The sequence below is a fragment of the Sminthopsis crassicaudata genome, chromosome 2, assembly GCF_048593235.1.
Source record: "Sminthopsis crassicaudata isolate SCR6 chromosome 2, ASM4859323v1, whole genome shotgun sequence".
Lineage (NCBI taxonomy): Eukaryota > Metazoa > Chordata > Mammalia > Dasyuromorphia > Dasyuridae > Sminthopsis > Sminthopsis crassicaudata.
Window position 1 is genome coordinate 435,332,923 of NC_133618.1, and position 11,161 is coordinate 435,344,083.

The following is an 11,161-nucleotide window of genomic DNA, read 5'->3' on the forward strand; positions in this document are numbered from 1 at the left end:
CCGTAGCCTTACTGCAGCTCCTAGGCTAAAAGACCCGCCCGCCGCAGATCCCCGCTCCCGAGCAGCAAGATAGGGAGAGCAAACAGAGCAGAGGAGGCCGCCCGCCCTTCCAGCGTTCGCGGCCTAAGCCACGGGCGTGCGTCTAAGGTGAGGGACAAAGCCCAACCCTGGGCCGAGACCGCGCTGCGCAAGCTTGGCCAATGAGAGGCCAGGAAATAGGTGAATGGCAGGGGCTTAGAACCAGTGAACGAGCGTCTTGTTGCGAGGTGGCCCGGGGCTCCGGTATTATAAAGGGCGCCACGAGTTGGCATTGTCAGGCGGCCGAACAGCACAGGGGCCGGGTGGAGGAGGGTGGGAGGAGTGGGACCTCTGCGCCGCCGCCTGCCGGGGATCGGAGCGAAGGGCCGGCGTCTGCGCCGCGGCGGAGCCCGAGGCCGCATTCCCCGGATCGGCCCGAGGCCCGTAACGTCACTGGGCGGCGAGGTGAGTCGCGGGCGGGGATCCGGCCGGGCCGCGCTGGGGGGAGGGGGTGCGGGGCGCCATCACCGCCGCGCCCCGGCCCGCGTCTTTCGGAACCGGGCCTGACTGAGCTCATTGTCCTCCTTGCACATTGCAGGCCTTTCCCCGCCGCCGCTGCCGGGGCCACCATGTCTGAAGCGGCGGAGGAGCAGCAGCTGATGGAAACGGCCGCTACTGAGAACGGCCATGAAGCCGCCCCTGATGGGGAACCTCCAAGCGAGGCCTCGAGCGGGACCGGGACTGGAACCGGAACCGGGACCGGGACCGGGGCCGGGAGCGGGAGCGGGTCCGGAGCGGCGGCTCCGGTAGCGGCGCCTCCTGCGGCCCCAGCCGGGAGCCAGAATGGGGCCGAGGGAGACCAGATCAACGCCAGCAAGAACGAGGAGGATGCAGGGTAAGGCTGCTCCTTTTTCTCCCCCCCCCCCAATCTTCTTCACTTGCCTGACCCCTCCCCCACTTCACCCGCTCCCTTCCCCCCTCCCGCTCGGGGGGGGGGGGGGGTCCTTGCGGCCCCTGACCCGGCTTGGGGGGGAGGCGTGGGCGCGCGGGCGGGGCGGACAATGCGCGGGCCGGGCCGGCCCCTCGGTGGCGGCGGCTCCTCCTTTGTTCTGGGGCTGCCTTTTGTTGGCGCCATGTGGTTGGGGGGAGGGGCGGGAGATCTAATTTGTGCCAAAGGAAAAGGCCCCTCTCTCTTCCTGCCCGGTCTTGCCGCCCGATCGCTTCTGACATTCCTCCGGATCTGGAGGCTGAAGCCCCCCATTGTGGTGGGGCTGTTGTGGTGGCCAGAGCTGGGTCCTTAGGAGCTGGTCCTTGGCACTTAAGGGCTTGGCGGGAGCCTGCAGTCACTGCCTTCAGTTAGAAAAACTTTAACTTTGCTAGCCTCCCAAATTTGCTTGGCCGAGACTGCTTTGGTTATTTGGAGGCCTCATTAACACCTCAGATGAATTTTGGAGATAGTCCGATGTGTCTCTTTGTGGGAATTTCCTCTTTTGGTTGGCAGAGAATGGGAAGGAAGACTCAGTTCTCTCGTTTGTCTGGCCTACATATCTTGGCTGCTGGACCAGACTTTTCCCAAGGTTTATATGGAAGGATAGGGGCTGAATATATAGTATGAAAGGTGTAAATCAGAGTGATTGAATGGAAAAGTGATTACTATGTGCCAGGCACTGTGCTAAAAGCATGCCTTGAAGTAATCTTGGGATTTTTTTTTAAGAGTTAATTTGTCCCCTATGAAATCTGTCTGGTTAAACTGTTTTTGTGCCATATTAGAAGTACAAATTTGGATGTATGAAAACCCCAGGCCTTGTAGTTTGTTTTAAAGTGTTTGTTAAACTGAATAAAACAGAAGAAAGTGACAACGCTCCTTCTGATTGACCTTGGGTATACTTTAAACAATTTCAGGGTCTAGTACTGCTTTTCACTTGAGAAAACATGCTGGAACAAGCACTTAAGAGTTTTTCAGTGATCTTAAGGAGGGGGGCAGGGTGTTTTTGTGGGCTTTGCCTTTTTAAAAAGTTGATTATTTTAAAGAGATTATCTGGGGCCAGGGATCTAATACCAAGTTGTCAGAAAAGTGATGACTTCTCATGATGGTTTTTACAGTTTTTCTAGTTATGATTACAAACAGCTCTGAATTCTTGCTGTTAATTAATTTAGAGGAAGCTTATAAAACTTTTTCCTTTCCTACTCTGATGGGCTTTTTGCTTATTTCTCTATTCAAACCCATGGAAATATTAAATTTAATTAAAGAGAATGGAAAAGAGGTATTGGTTTATGTTCTGAAGGTTTTGGAGGTTTAATGGTACAGTTTCAAGGAGAGTATTGACTTGGTTTCTTTTCCATGAAATGGGTAGTTATTTTTAGTCAGTGAAGGTTTTTATAGTCTACTAACATAAACCATTTCTGGTTTGGAGTGTCATTTAGAGTCCTAGACTTCTCTTCAAACTGAATTTGTAGCTTAGCTCATTTTCATTTCTCTGGGTCAGATGGTCTGTTCTAATACTTCTTCCCTCATACAATTTCAGGAAAATGTTTGTAGGTGGCCTCAGTTGGGACACAAGCAAAAAGGACTTGAAAGACTATTTCACCAAGTTTGGTGAAGTGGTTGATTGCACGATAAAGATGGATCCTAACACAGGAAGATCAAGAGGTTTTGGTTTTATCCTCTTCAAAGAATCTGCAAGTGTTGATAAGGTAAGAAATATATGTAAAAAGATAATACAGTGTATATCTGTAATTAGAAACATCTCATTCAAACCTCAAACACTGGTTTGTTAATCATTGTGAATGGTTGCTTTGGGGGTTACAAAGAGATTTCAGATATTGTCCCCTGCCCTTGAGGTCACTATTCAGCTGGCAGCAACATGTATATATATAAAGAGGTGTGAGAGTAAGAGCCCAAAAGACATTAAATGCTATAGGAATTTAAGGGAGGAGGCTGCGGCAACATACCAGAGCTCTTGAAAAAGCATTAACAGTTAAATATTAGAAGAGATGATCAGAGTAACCACTTTTAAGTGGTAGGCCTCTGTGCTATGTAATAATTTTTTTTTTAATAGTTATCGGGTACTTGTTTCATCTTTTCTGTTTAGATTATGGCCTTATTTGGGCAAGAATACAGGTTTGTGCCCTAGTGGGTATTGCAAATTTGTAGTTGAACAAATAAGACTGAAAAGAGAAAGTACTGAAAAATATTTATTTTGAGGTTGTGAGAAAGACCTTGAAGTGGTGAGTGACTGAAATGAAAAGCTTTTACTGAAGCAAATGCTGCTGAATATGGATAGAAAGGAACTATGGTGTAGGGGGTCAGATTATGGAAAACTTTGGATGTTAGAATGTAGGAAGTTAACACTTTTCAGAGAATAAAGCCTAGTTATAGAAGCAAAAATGACAGAAGAGGATTCAAAGACCATCTATCCTTGACTTCATTTCCCTTTCTCCTCATTCCATATGAGAAAAATTGGCTGGAGGTGAGGACAGATACTTGTTTGAGATAATCACAGGTATCTGGGACCAGAACTGATTCACATTCAGTTGAATTCAGCACATAGTTTGGTACCTACCTACTCTATGCAAACCACTGGGGGGGGGGGATGGGAGTTGAAAGCAGAGTGCAAAGACAAATTAGCTACCATACTTGGAAATACAGCATATACAAAGATATATGTTCTTTGTTTTAAATCTTCATATATGGCCATTGTTCTCATTGTTAGGAAAAGAAGTTCTGGGCACCTGATGATTTGGTTCCATTAAATAAGAATTATTAAGCACTACATATGCCAGGCAGTGGGCTAGGAGCAATGAATTTTATTTTTAAGTCCTTCCCTACAATGAGTTTATATCCTATGTAGAGGTAATAATTAAAACCATGGGAGTAGGTGAAAATGGCTCTGAAGAGAGAAGGGGAAGGGGGGTTTCAAGTGTTGTGGTCTTGAAGAAACTAGAAAAGAAAGAAAACTTAGAAGAGAATTTAATCTCGAACAGTAAGCAGTTTAGAGTTCTAGTGGACAAGTTAGGTGACAGGATTTGGGGGGGTAGAAGTAGAAGCAAAAACTGACAGTGTTCTTAGTTGGAAGAGTACTCAAAACATTGGAATTTAAGAGTCTTCAGTAGAAGGAAAAGGATCAACAGCACAGATGGAGAGCTAGCTTGGGCTAGAAAAACTGGTCATATCCTCTGAGAGATGTTTTTAGATGTGAAAAGAAAAAGATATGAAGGTGCTTAATGTAGTTCTTAATCTTAGTAAAATGGGTATCAAGGTCTTCTATTGATAAATTGGGATCTTGAAGTGATAGGTTTTTGCCTGGATTTCCTTATTCATCTCTAGTTTGTTTATCATCTTATACTTATGTAAGGTGGGTGACTGTGAATTTGAACTTGAGGGAAGTAGATGTGGATCTTCCAGGAACTTAAGTGTTCTTAAATGTTTTCAGGTTTTGGATCAGAAAGAACACAGATTAGATGGACGGGTAATTGATCCCAAAAAGGCTATGGCCATGAAGAAAGATCCTGTGAAGAAGATCTTTGTTGGAGGACTTAATCCAGAAGCTACCGAAGATAAAATTCGGGAATACTTTGGAGACTTTGGAGAGGTATGTATCTTTGTAAGAATGTAACTACATTTAAATATCCAGGTAGGAGGAAAGGGACCTTCATTCTCAGTCTGAAGTCTAGTTCAACTAGATATCTGTTCTGAAACATTTCAGAAATGGGCTCATACAATAGCTTTTGCTTCAACTTTAGTGCTGGAAAATTGATTACATATAAGGCAGCCCATTATACTTTTGGATAATTTTTTTTAATTGCTTAGAAGCATCAAAGTGTGATGGAAAGATTTCTAGACTTGAAACTATGTGACCAAGTGGTATACCTTCTCTGAGACCAGTTTTTTCTCACCTACAAAATAGGGCTATTCAATCAAGTTAAAAGGGCTTTGCAATTATAAAATTGTGTGCTGAAATTTGCTTCTGCAGTTCCAACAATTGTTATGGAGGCAAAGAATATAATATATAATAATAAGGACAAATATGAAGTCCTCTTTGAAAATGACAGCTTTTCTGTCCTCTTCGAAGACAACTTTATTCTCTTTCCACCCTTGCAGTCCTTATCCTATCCCCTTCTTCAGGGTTCATATAAAAGCATCCTCAGTTCTTTCAGGTGATCTGGCATGATGAGTGTCCCCAGCATGTTGCTCATTCTTCCCTGGATGTGATAAGCACTTAAATATCATTCCTAAAATATGTTTTGAGGGATGATCTTAAGTGTGGGCTGAGTCAGAGAAGAGGACAATAGTCTAAAACATTAAATATGTTTTTATTCACAAAATTAGGCGCTCTCACATGCACTATTGCCTAGCCAAATTTTTCCCATTGTTTACTTTAAAATCAATTTGCATATTACCCTTATTCTGTCATCGTAGTATATTATATCTCTCTCTTTGGATCATATCTATGTTTGGTGTACTTTCCAACTCTTTCACATCCAAGTCACTTGTTGAACAAAACAAAGCCAATTAAACACATTGTTCTTTGTAAAACCAGATTTGTATCATAGAATCTTTTTAAATTTATATATATATTATGGGTATTTTTGGTACATACGACCTCAAATTTAAATAACTTGCTACATGTTGGGATCAGATCTTATTACATCTAAGGAATTAATTTTGAATTCTTATGTCCCATTTCCAGATTGAATCTATCGAACTTCCAATGGATCCAAAGACAAACAAAAGAAGAGGATTTGTATTCATCACCTTTAAAGAAGAAGACCCCGTCAAGAAGATTTTAGAAAAGAAATTTCATAATGTTGGCGGAAGTAAAGTAAGAAATCAGGCTTCAAAATTAGGGGATTATTTCTTTTCTTCTAGGGAGTTACTACAATTCTATACTTGTCTCAATATAGTCATTAATGTTTGCCTGTATATTTAAAGTCTTTTTGGGGAGAGAAGATATTCCTTCCATTCCCAACCCCCTTTTCCCCTTGTATCCCTCCCCTTCTATCCCCCCCCCCCAAAAAAAAAGAGGGAAAAGCACAGCTTAAGCTAAAAAAATTTATTTGCAGAGGTTGGCTTTGAATTGATATTAGAAAAGAGAGTATTCTATATACTGAACCAGTGGCTAGAGAGGCAAGAATTAAGCATTGACACCTTGGGAGGGAGAGAGCCAGGACATAAGACGAGTGAATAATGAGTGTTGAAGCACTGGCTGGATGGGTAGGATGGATCAAAGAATCCTTAAATGGGTATTTTTAATGTTCGATGTTAGGTGTGCAGTAAAGAGAATGATAGGGGCAATCATGAGGATTAGTTGAGGGTCTGGATTAGATGTGGTCAATAACTTTTTCCTATTATTAAGTGATTGTCACTAAGTCAGTCTGACCATTATAGAATTTTAGAGCAGAAAGAAACCTTGGAAGTCATTTAGACTGGGATCCCAAAATAGTATATTGAGATGCTTCATTCTACCCCATTATCCAGGACACTTGTGAGGAGCCTCTTAGTGCTATTAAACTCCAGGTTCAACTTTTATCAGGTAACTGAGGGAAAAGGAAAATAGCTCCCCTAGCAGTTTTTTGGGAGCAGAAAGATCTTTTGAGCTAATCTGAGCCCCTCATTTTACAGTTGAGAAATTTGAATCTCAGAGAGGAAGTGATTACTCATTTAGGTCACAGAATGAGTTAGTGGCAGAGTTCAGCTTTGAGTTCTTTAATCTGGATCGGGTGAGTCTTTTGGATCTTTACTGTGTCCAGTAAACTTGAGGCTTAATGGCCCATATCTTAATGACCCATTGGATTTCAAGACCTGGATCCCCAAATAGAATGTTACAGTTAGAGAACCATCAGTTGATGGCTTCTGACTATGTATAACTTCTGTACATCTTTTCCCCTAATAAGGGGAGAAAGAGGTTTCTTGTCATTAGTTGTCTAAAGTTATTTAATCTGAATTCTTGAGTATCTGTTTTTTCCATTTATGTTATTGTAATCGTTGTATGTATTCCCTTGGTTCCATTTTATTTGCTCTATATCATATCATGCTACTTTGTGAATTTCTCATTAATTTCTTAAGGAATAGTAATTCTGTTGTATTCACATAGTTGTGAATCTTCAATCAGTGAGCAACCACTTTGTTTCTGTCTTTGTTTTTGTTAACACACAAAAAAAGTTGCTATGAGCAATTGGTATATGTAGCCCAGTGTGATTTTTGCCATTTATCAAGGATAATGTCAACCCTGAACTATGCAGAAGGCACTTGGCTGCCTTTGCCAGGTGTGTTAATACATGAGTCTTAACTAGGCTCTGTAGATAAGGAATCCCTCATGTTCCTTCACTCCCTGATGCAATTTGTGCAAATCTCTGGAATGTGCTTCTTAGCACTAATATCGAAAACCTTCTGCAGAAGCCTACCCTAATGACTGCAGCCCACTGCCAAGGAGCTGTTCCTTCTCTTGGATACCTAATGTTTTTTGTACAGATAAGAAACACCCACAAAATAGTTGCAGCCCTTAGGAAAACAATAGTTGTTTTTTTTTTTTTTTTTTCCTATGTAGGTGAGGGGAGGGGGGGGTCTCTAGTTCTCTAAGGTTCTGCTACACTGAGGTAATTTGACCTTGTATATACAACCTGGCCCTCATTGCAGAGAATATGAAAGGTCTTCAGATTGCTCTGGCTGCAGATAAATCATATTGATCTATAAGCTTCTGGCTATAACCATGGGACTATTGATAGACCTTCACCATCAGGAATAATTCATTTGGTAGGAGAAAAAGTACAGGGGCATACTATTTTGGAGCTTGATGGGTGTTTTCCATTTTCCTTTCAGTGTGAGATCAAGGTGGCCCAGCCTAAAGAAGTGTACCAGCAGCAGCAATACAGCTCTGGGGGCAGCCGAGGAGGCCGGAGCCGAGGGAATCGAGGATCAGGAGGTGGCGGAGGAGGCAGTGGGAGTGGTGGCAGCGGAGGCAGCGGAGGGGGAGGTGAGTTGAGACATGGATGCCACTCAGACTTCCTACCAAGGCAGCTTTCTCTGGAATTTCTGTTAGAGCTGTAGCTGAGGCCGTAGCAGTATCCTGGAATAAGATGATGGCCCTCTCTGCCTCTGGCTTTCAGTTTTTGGCATGAGGCTTTTGTAGTTCATGGTGATGACCTCAACTTTTGGATTTTTGCCCTATTTCATGAAAGATAAAGAGCCATGAAGCTTTTGGAGGGTGTGGGGGTTGATAATCAGGTCAGCTATGTGTCCAGTCTGATTATGGGGCCGTTGTACTGGACCCACAATAAGGATTCAGTCGTTAAGATGTGAGGAAAAGGGGAAGAAGAGAGAAAGGAACAGAACGTGCTCAAGAAAAACTTAGAAAAGGGGCCCTTAAATGCTGCAATTCCTGTAAGATAAAGATGCCACTTAATGGGAAGCGTCTACCATGGACAAGGCACTGCAGGGATACCTGGAAAAAGGATCTTCAGGATGATTCAGTCTGGCCCTTATGATGACAGTTTGACAAGTCCAGAGCAGAAAGTGATTTTCCCAGGATCGTGCAGGCATAGCTAGGCTAGGGGATCTGTTTCCTATTGGTGTCTTGGGGCTTCTCTTACATTCTCAATGGTGCACAGGCACTGACTAAAATGGCCTTTCCATTGGTCTGATTTCTGTCCTTTCACAAAAGAGATGGGACTTGAAGCCATAGTTGTTGTTTGTTTTACAGCTCCACTGGGGACAGTTGGTCAGCATCCTTTTTTTATTTGAAGATTAAGTGAACATACAGCTTTTTTGTTTCTCTTAAATTGGTTTCCTATGATGAAACATGGGCCCATGCTAAATTGCAGGGGCAGTAGCCAGTGTCAGCTACTTTCCTTGATTTTGGCTTTGACGTCATTAATGCCGCTTTGTTAACCTATAGCTTCCTGACTCTGGGTTAAGTTTGTCCTCTCCTGATTAACCTCATAAATATACTATGGTACAGGTGAAAACTGGATCCTTTCGAAAATGTAAGGAATAAGGGAAACTGTCACTTGTAGGTAATTGCCCCTTCTCAAAACCAAGGAATTAAAAAGTTCAAGAGCCATATTAGAGTAGATTTTAAATCAAGATTGGGATTTTAGACCATGGGTAAGTCCCTTTCCCTCGTTTGAAACTTGCTTCCTTTTTTAATGAGGGAGCTCTATTAGAGCAACTCTTAAGTTTCTGGTATTTCTAGCTCTATTCCCAATCCCATTTATACTTCCATTTTAAAAAAAATCCCTTAATACCCCATCATGGTGTTAGGGGTGAATCTTGCATCTTTGAGGTGATGCCAGAAAAGTTTGGTCTGACATCTTTGACTAAGCTATTAAAAGGAAGGCTTCAGTTTTAGAGCCAGCCATGTGTACTATGTTTGTCTGAGGACCAGTACAGCTATAAATGGAGTCTATTCATTGGTTAGGTTGGCCTTTGGGGAAATGAGTGAAATTCTTGGTTACGGTAATTCTTGAAGACCAGTTAGAGAGGTTTGTGGTCTGTTTTGATGGAGAGATTGCACTGATAGGTCAGATTCTTGAGGTAGACAGACATTCTAGCTTTCTTCATTCCTATTAGGCTTTAACCTGGATATGGCAATGTAATCTGACCCTCCTTGTTTCATAGATGATGGGAAGGGACTTAATGCAAGGTGGCATAGCAAATTATTGCAGGCCTGGGATCAAACTTATGCCAGTACTCTTTTAATCATACCATGATTCCTTCATTCTTTAATAGGATCTGATGTGTTAAAGACTTCCTAAATTGATAATTAATTCTACTGTGCTGGGGACAGTGTCCACATTAACACAATACTGATGTTTAGGGTTAATTACCCATTTGGACAGTCTTATGCACATATATATCTTCATTGTTACTGATTCTTAAGCAGCATTGGTGTGACTCTTAATGCAAGTGCAGTTTTGGGTTGAAAACCTGTATGAAGAGGTTGCAGGAACCCTTCTCTTGGGCAAACTTGGTCAGAGACATGGTGCTGCAGGCAGGTTGGTATGCCTTGGTCCCTTTTTAGCTTCCCTCTTTACATGGGCTAAACAGAACCCTGGGCCTTGCTTCCTCTGCAGCTCAAAGTCAAAATTGGAATCAAGGTTATGGCAACTATTGGAATCAGGGATATGGCAACCAGGGCTATGGCTATCAGCAAGGCTATGGCGGTTACGGCGGCTACGACTACTCCCCTTATGGCTATTACGGCTATGGACCAGGCTACGACTATAGTAAGTAAAGACCAGTGTGGGGTAGAGCAAGCAAGTGTCCTGTGCCGGGCTTCTTTAATCAATCTGTAATGTTTTCTTTGTAGGTCAGGGCAGTACAAATTATGGAAAGACTCCAAGGCGTGGTGGTGGTCATCAGAATAACTATAAGCCATATTGAGGCAGTCCTGTGCGGTATGCAGCGGCATGCTCAGTGTTCAGAGGGACTGCACACGTTTTATACGGAAATGCTCTAGGTGGACATTAAAATTATGTACCAAATTTAACTTTGCAAACTTTCTATGGCCTGTTCAATGTGCATCTTATTTAAAATTCCCCCTTGGAAAATGTCTTTCATGTTGAATATTTACAGATCTCTAGTTGTCTTAGACAGTGTGTGGTGTGTAAATGCCAGTCTTAAGCAAGATATTAATGAATGAATTTATTAATAGGTTAAACAGCAATGATTTTGAGGGTCTGCTTAAAGCCCAGCTCAGCCTCTTGGCTTGAGTATGGCCTCTGCAATGCTCTGGTTGTACAGATGAAAAATGCCTCCTTTTTTTCACCTTTTTATTTTATATTGTTTGTGTCATACATTTCCGGCAATGGAAGTGTTAATTTTACTGTACTTTTTGGTACCTTTTGGGAATCTAATGTATTGTAAGGTATTTTACATGTGTCCTGATTACCATGACATGGATATTGAAGCTATCCTAGCTTTTGAAATAAAAAATTAACAAAAAACACACCCCAAACCAGCTAGTGTGCCATTTCTTAATCTTCCAGTTATTGAAAGAATATAGATAGATCTCCCTGACATCTGACCACACCCCTGCCTGCTCATCCTGGGGGCGTTTGGGAAGCTATTTCAGGGACTAGGATAGTCTCCCACTACAGCCAATTGTCCTTAAGGCTTAAGAGAATCAGTGGAATAAAAGCTTAA

General features: G+C 42.5%; 1 protein-coding gene across 2 annotated transcripts; it reads left to right on the forward strand.

Annotated features, from left to right (window-relative positions):
- The first annotated feature begins 247 nt into the window (after window positions 1-247).
- Window positions 248-10,973, forward strand: HNRNPAB (heterogeneous nuclear ribonucleoprotein A/B). Of its 2 annotated transcripts, XM_074292314.1 has the most exons (8): window positions 248-483; window positions 617-913; window positions 2,544-2,712; window positions 4,452-4,610; window positions 5,709-5,840; window positions 7,838-7,991; window positions 10,090-10,242; window positions 10,326-10,973. In XM_074292314.1, the coding sequence occupies exons 2-8, from the start codon at window positions 648-650 to the stop codon at window positions 10,397-10,399; spliced, it is 1,107 nt and encodes a 368-aa protein (XP_074148415.1). In that variant the 5' UTR covers window positions 248-483; window positions 617-647; the 3' UTR covers window positions 10,400-10,973. The 2 variants fall into 2 exon arrangements, with proteins under 2 accessions (XP_074148415.1, XP_074148416.1); XM_074292315.1 differs by lacking the exon at window positions 10,090-10,242.
- Window positions 10,974-11,161: the final 188 nt, after the last annotated feature.

Bases quoted from the DNA above. Each gene is read 5' to 3' on its own strand.
- HNRNPAB (XM_074292314.1), top strand. From the start codon at position 648: ATGTCTGAAGCGGCGGAGGAGCAGCAGCTGATGGAAACGGCCGCTACT. The intron at 914-2,543 runs GTAAGGCTGCTC...ATACAATTTCAG, and splicing joins AAGAACGAGGAGGATGCAGG to GAAAATGTTTGTAGGTGGCC. The intron at 7,992-10,089 runs GTGAGTTGAGAC...CTTCCTCTGCAG, and splicing joins CGGAGGCAGCGGAGGGGGAG to CTCAAAGTCAAAATTGGAAT.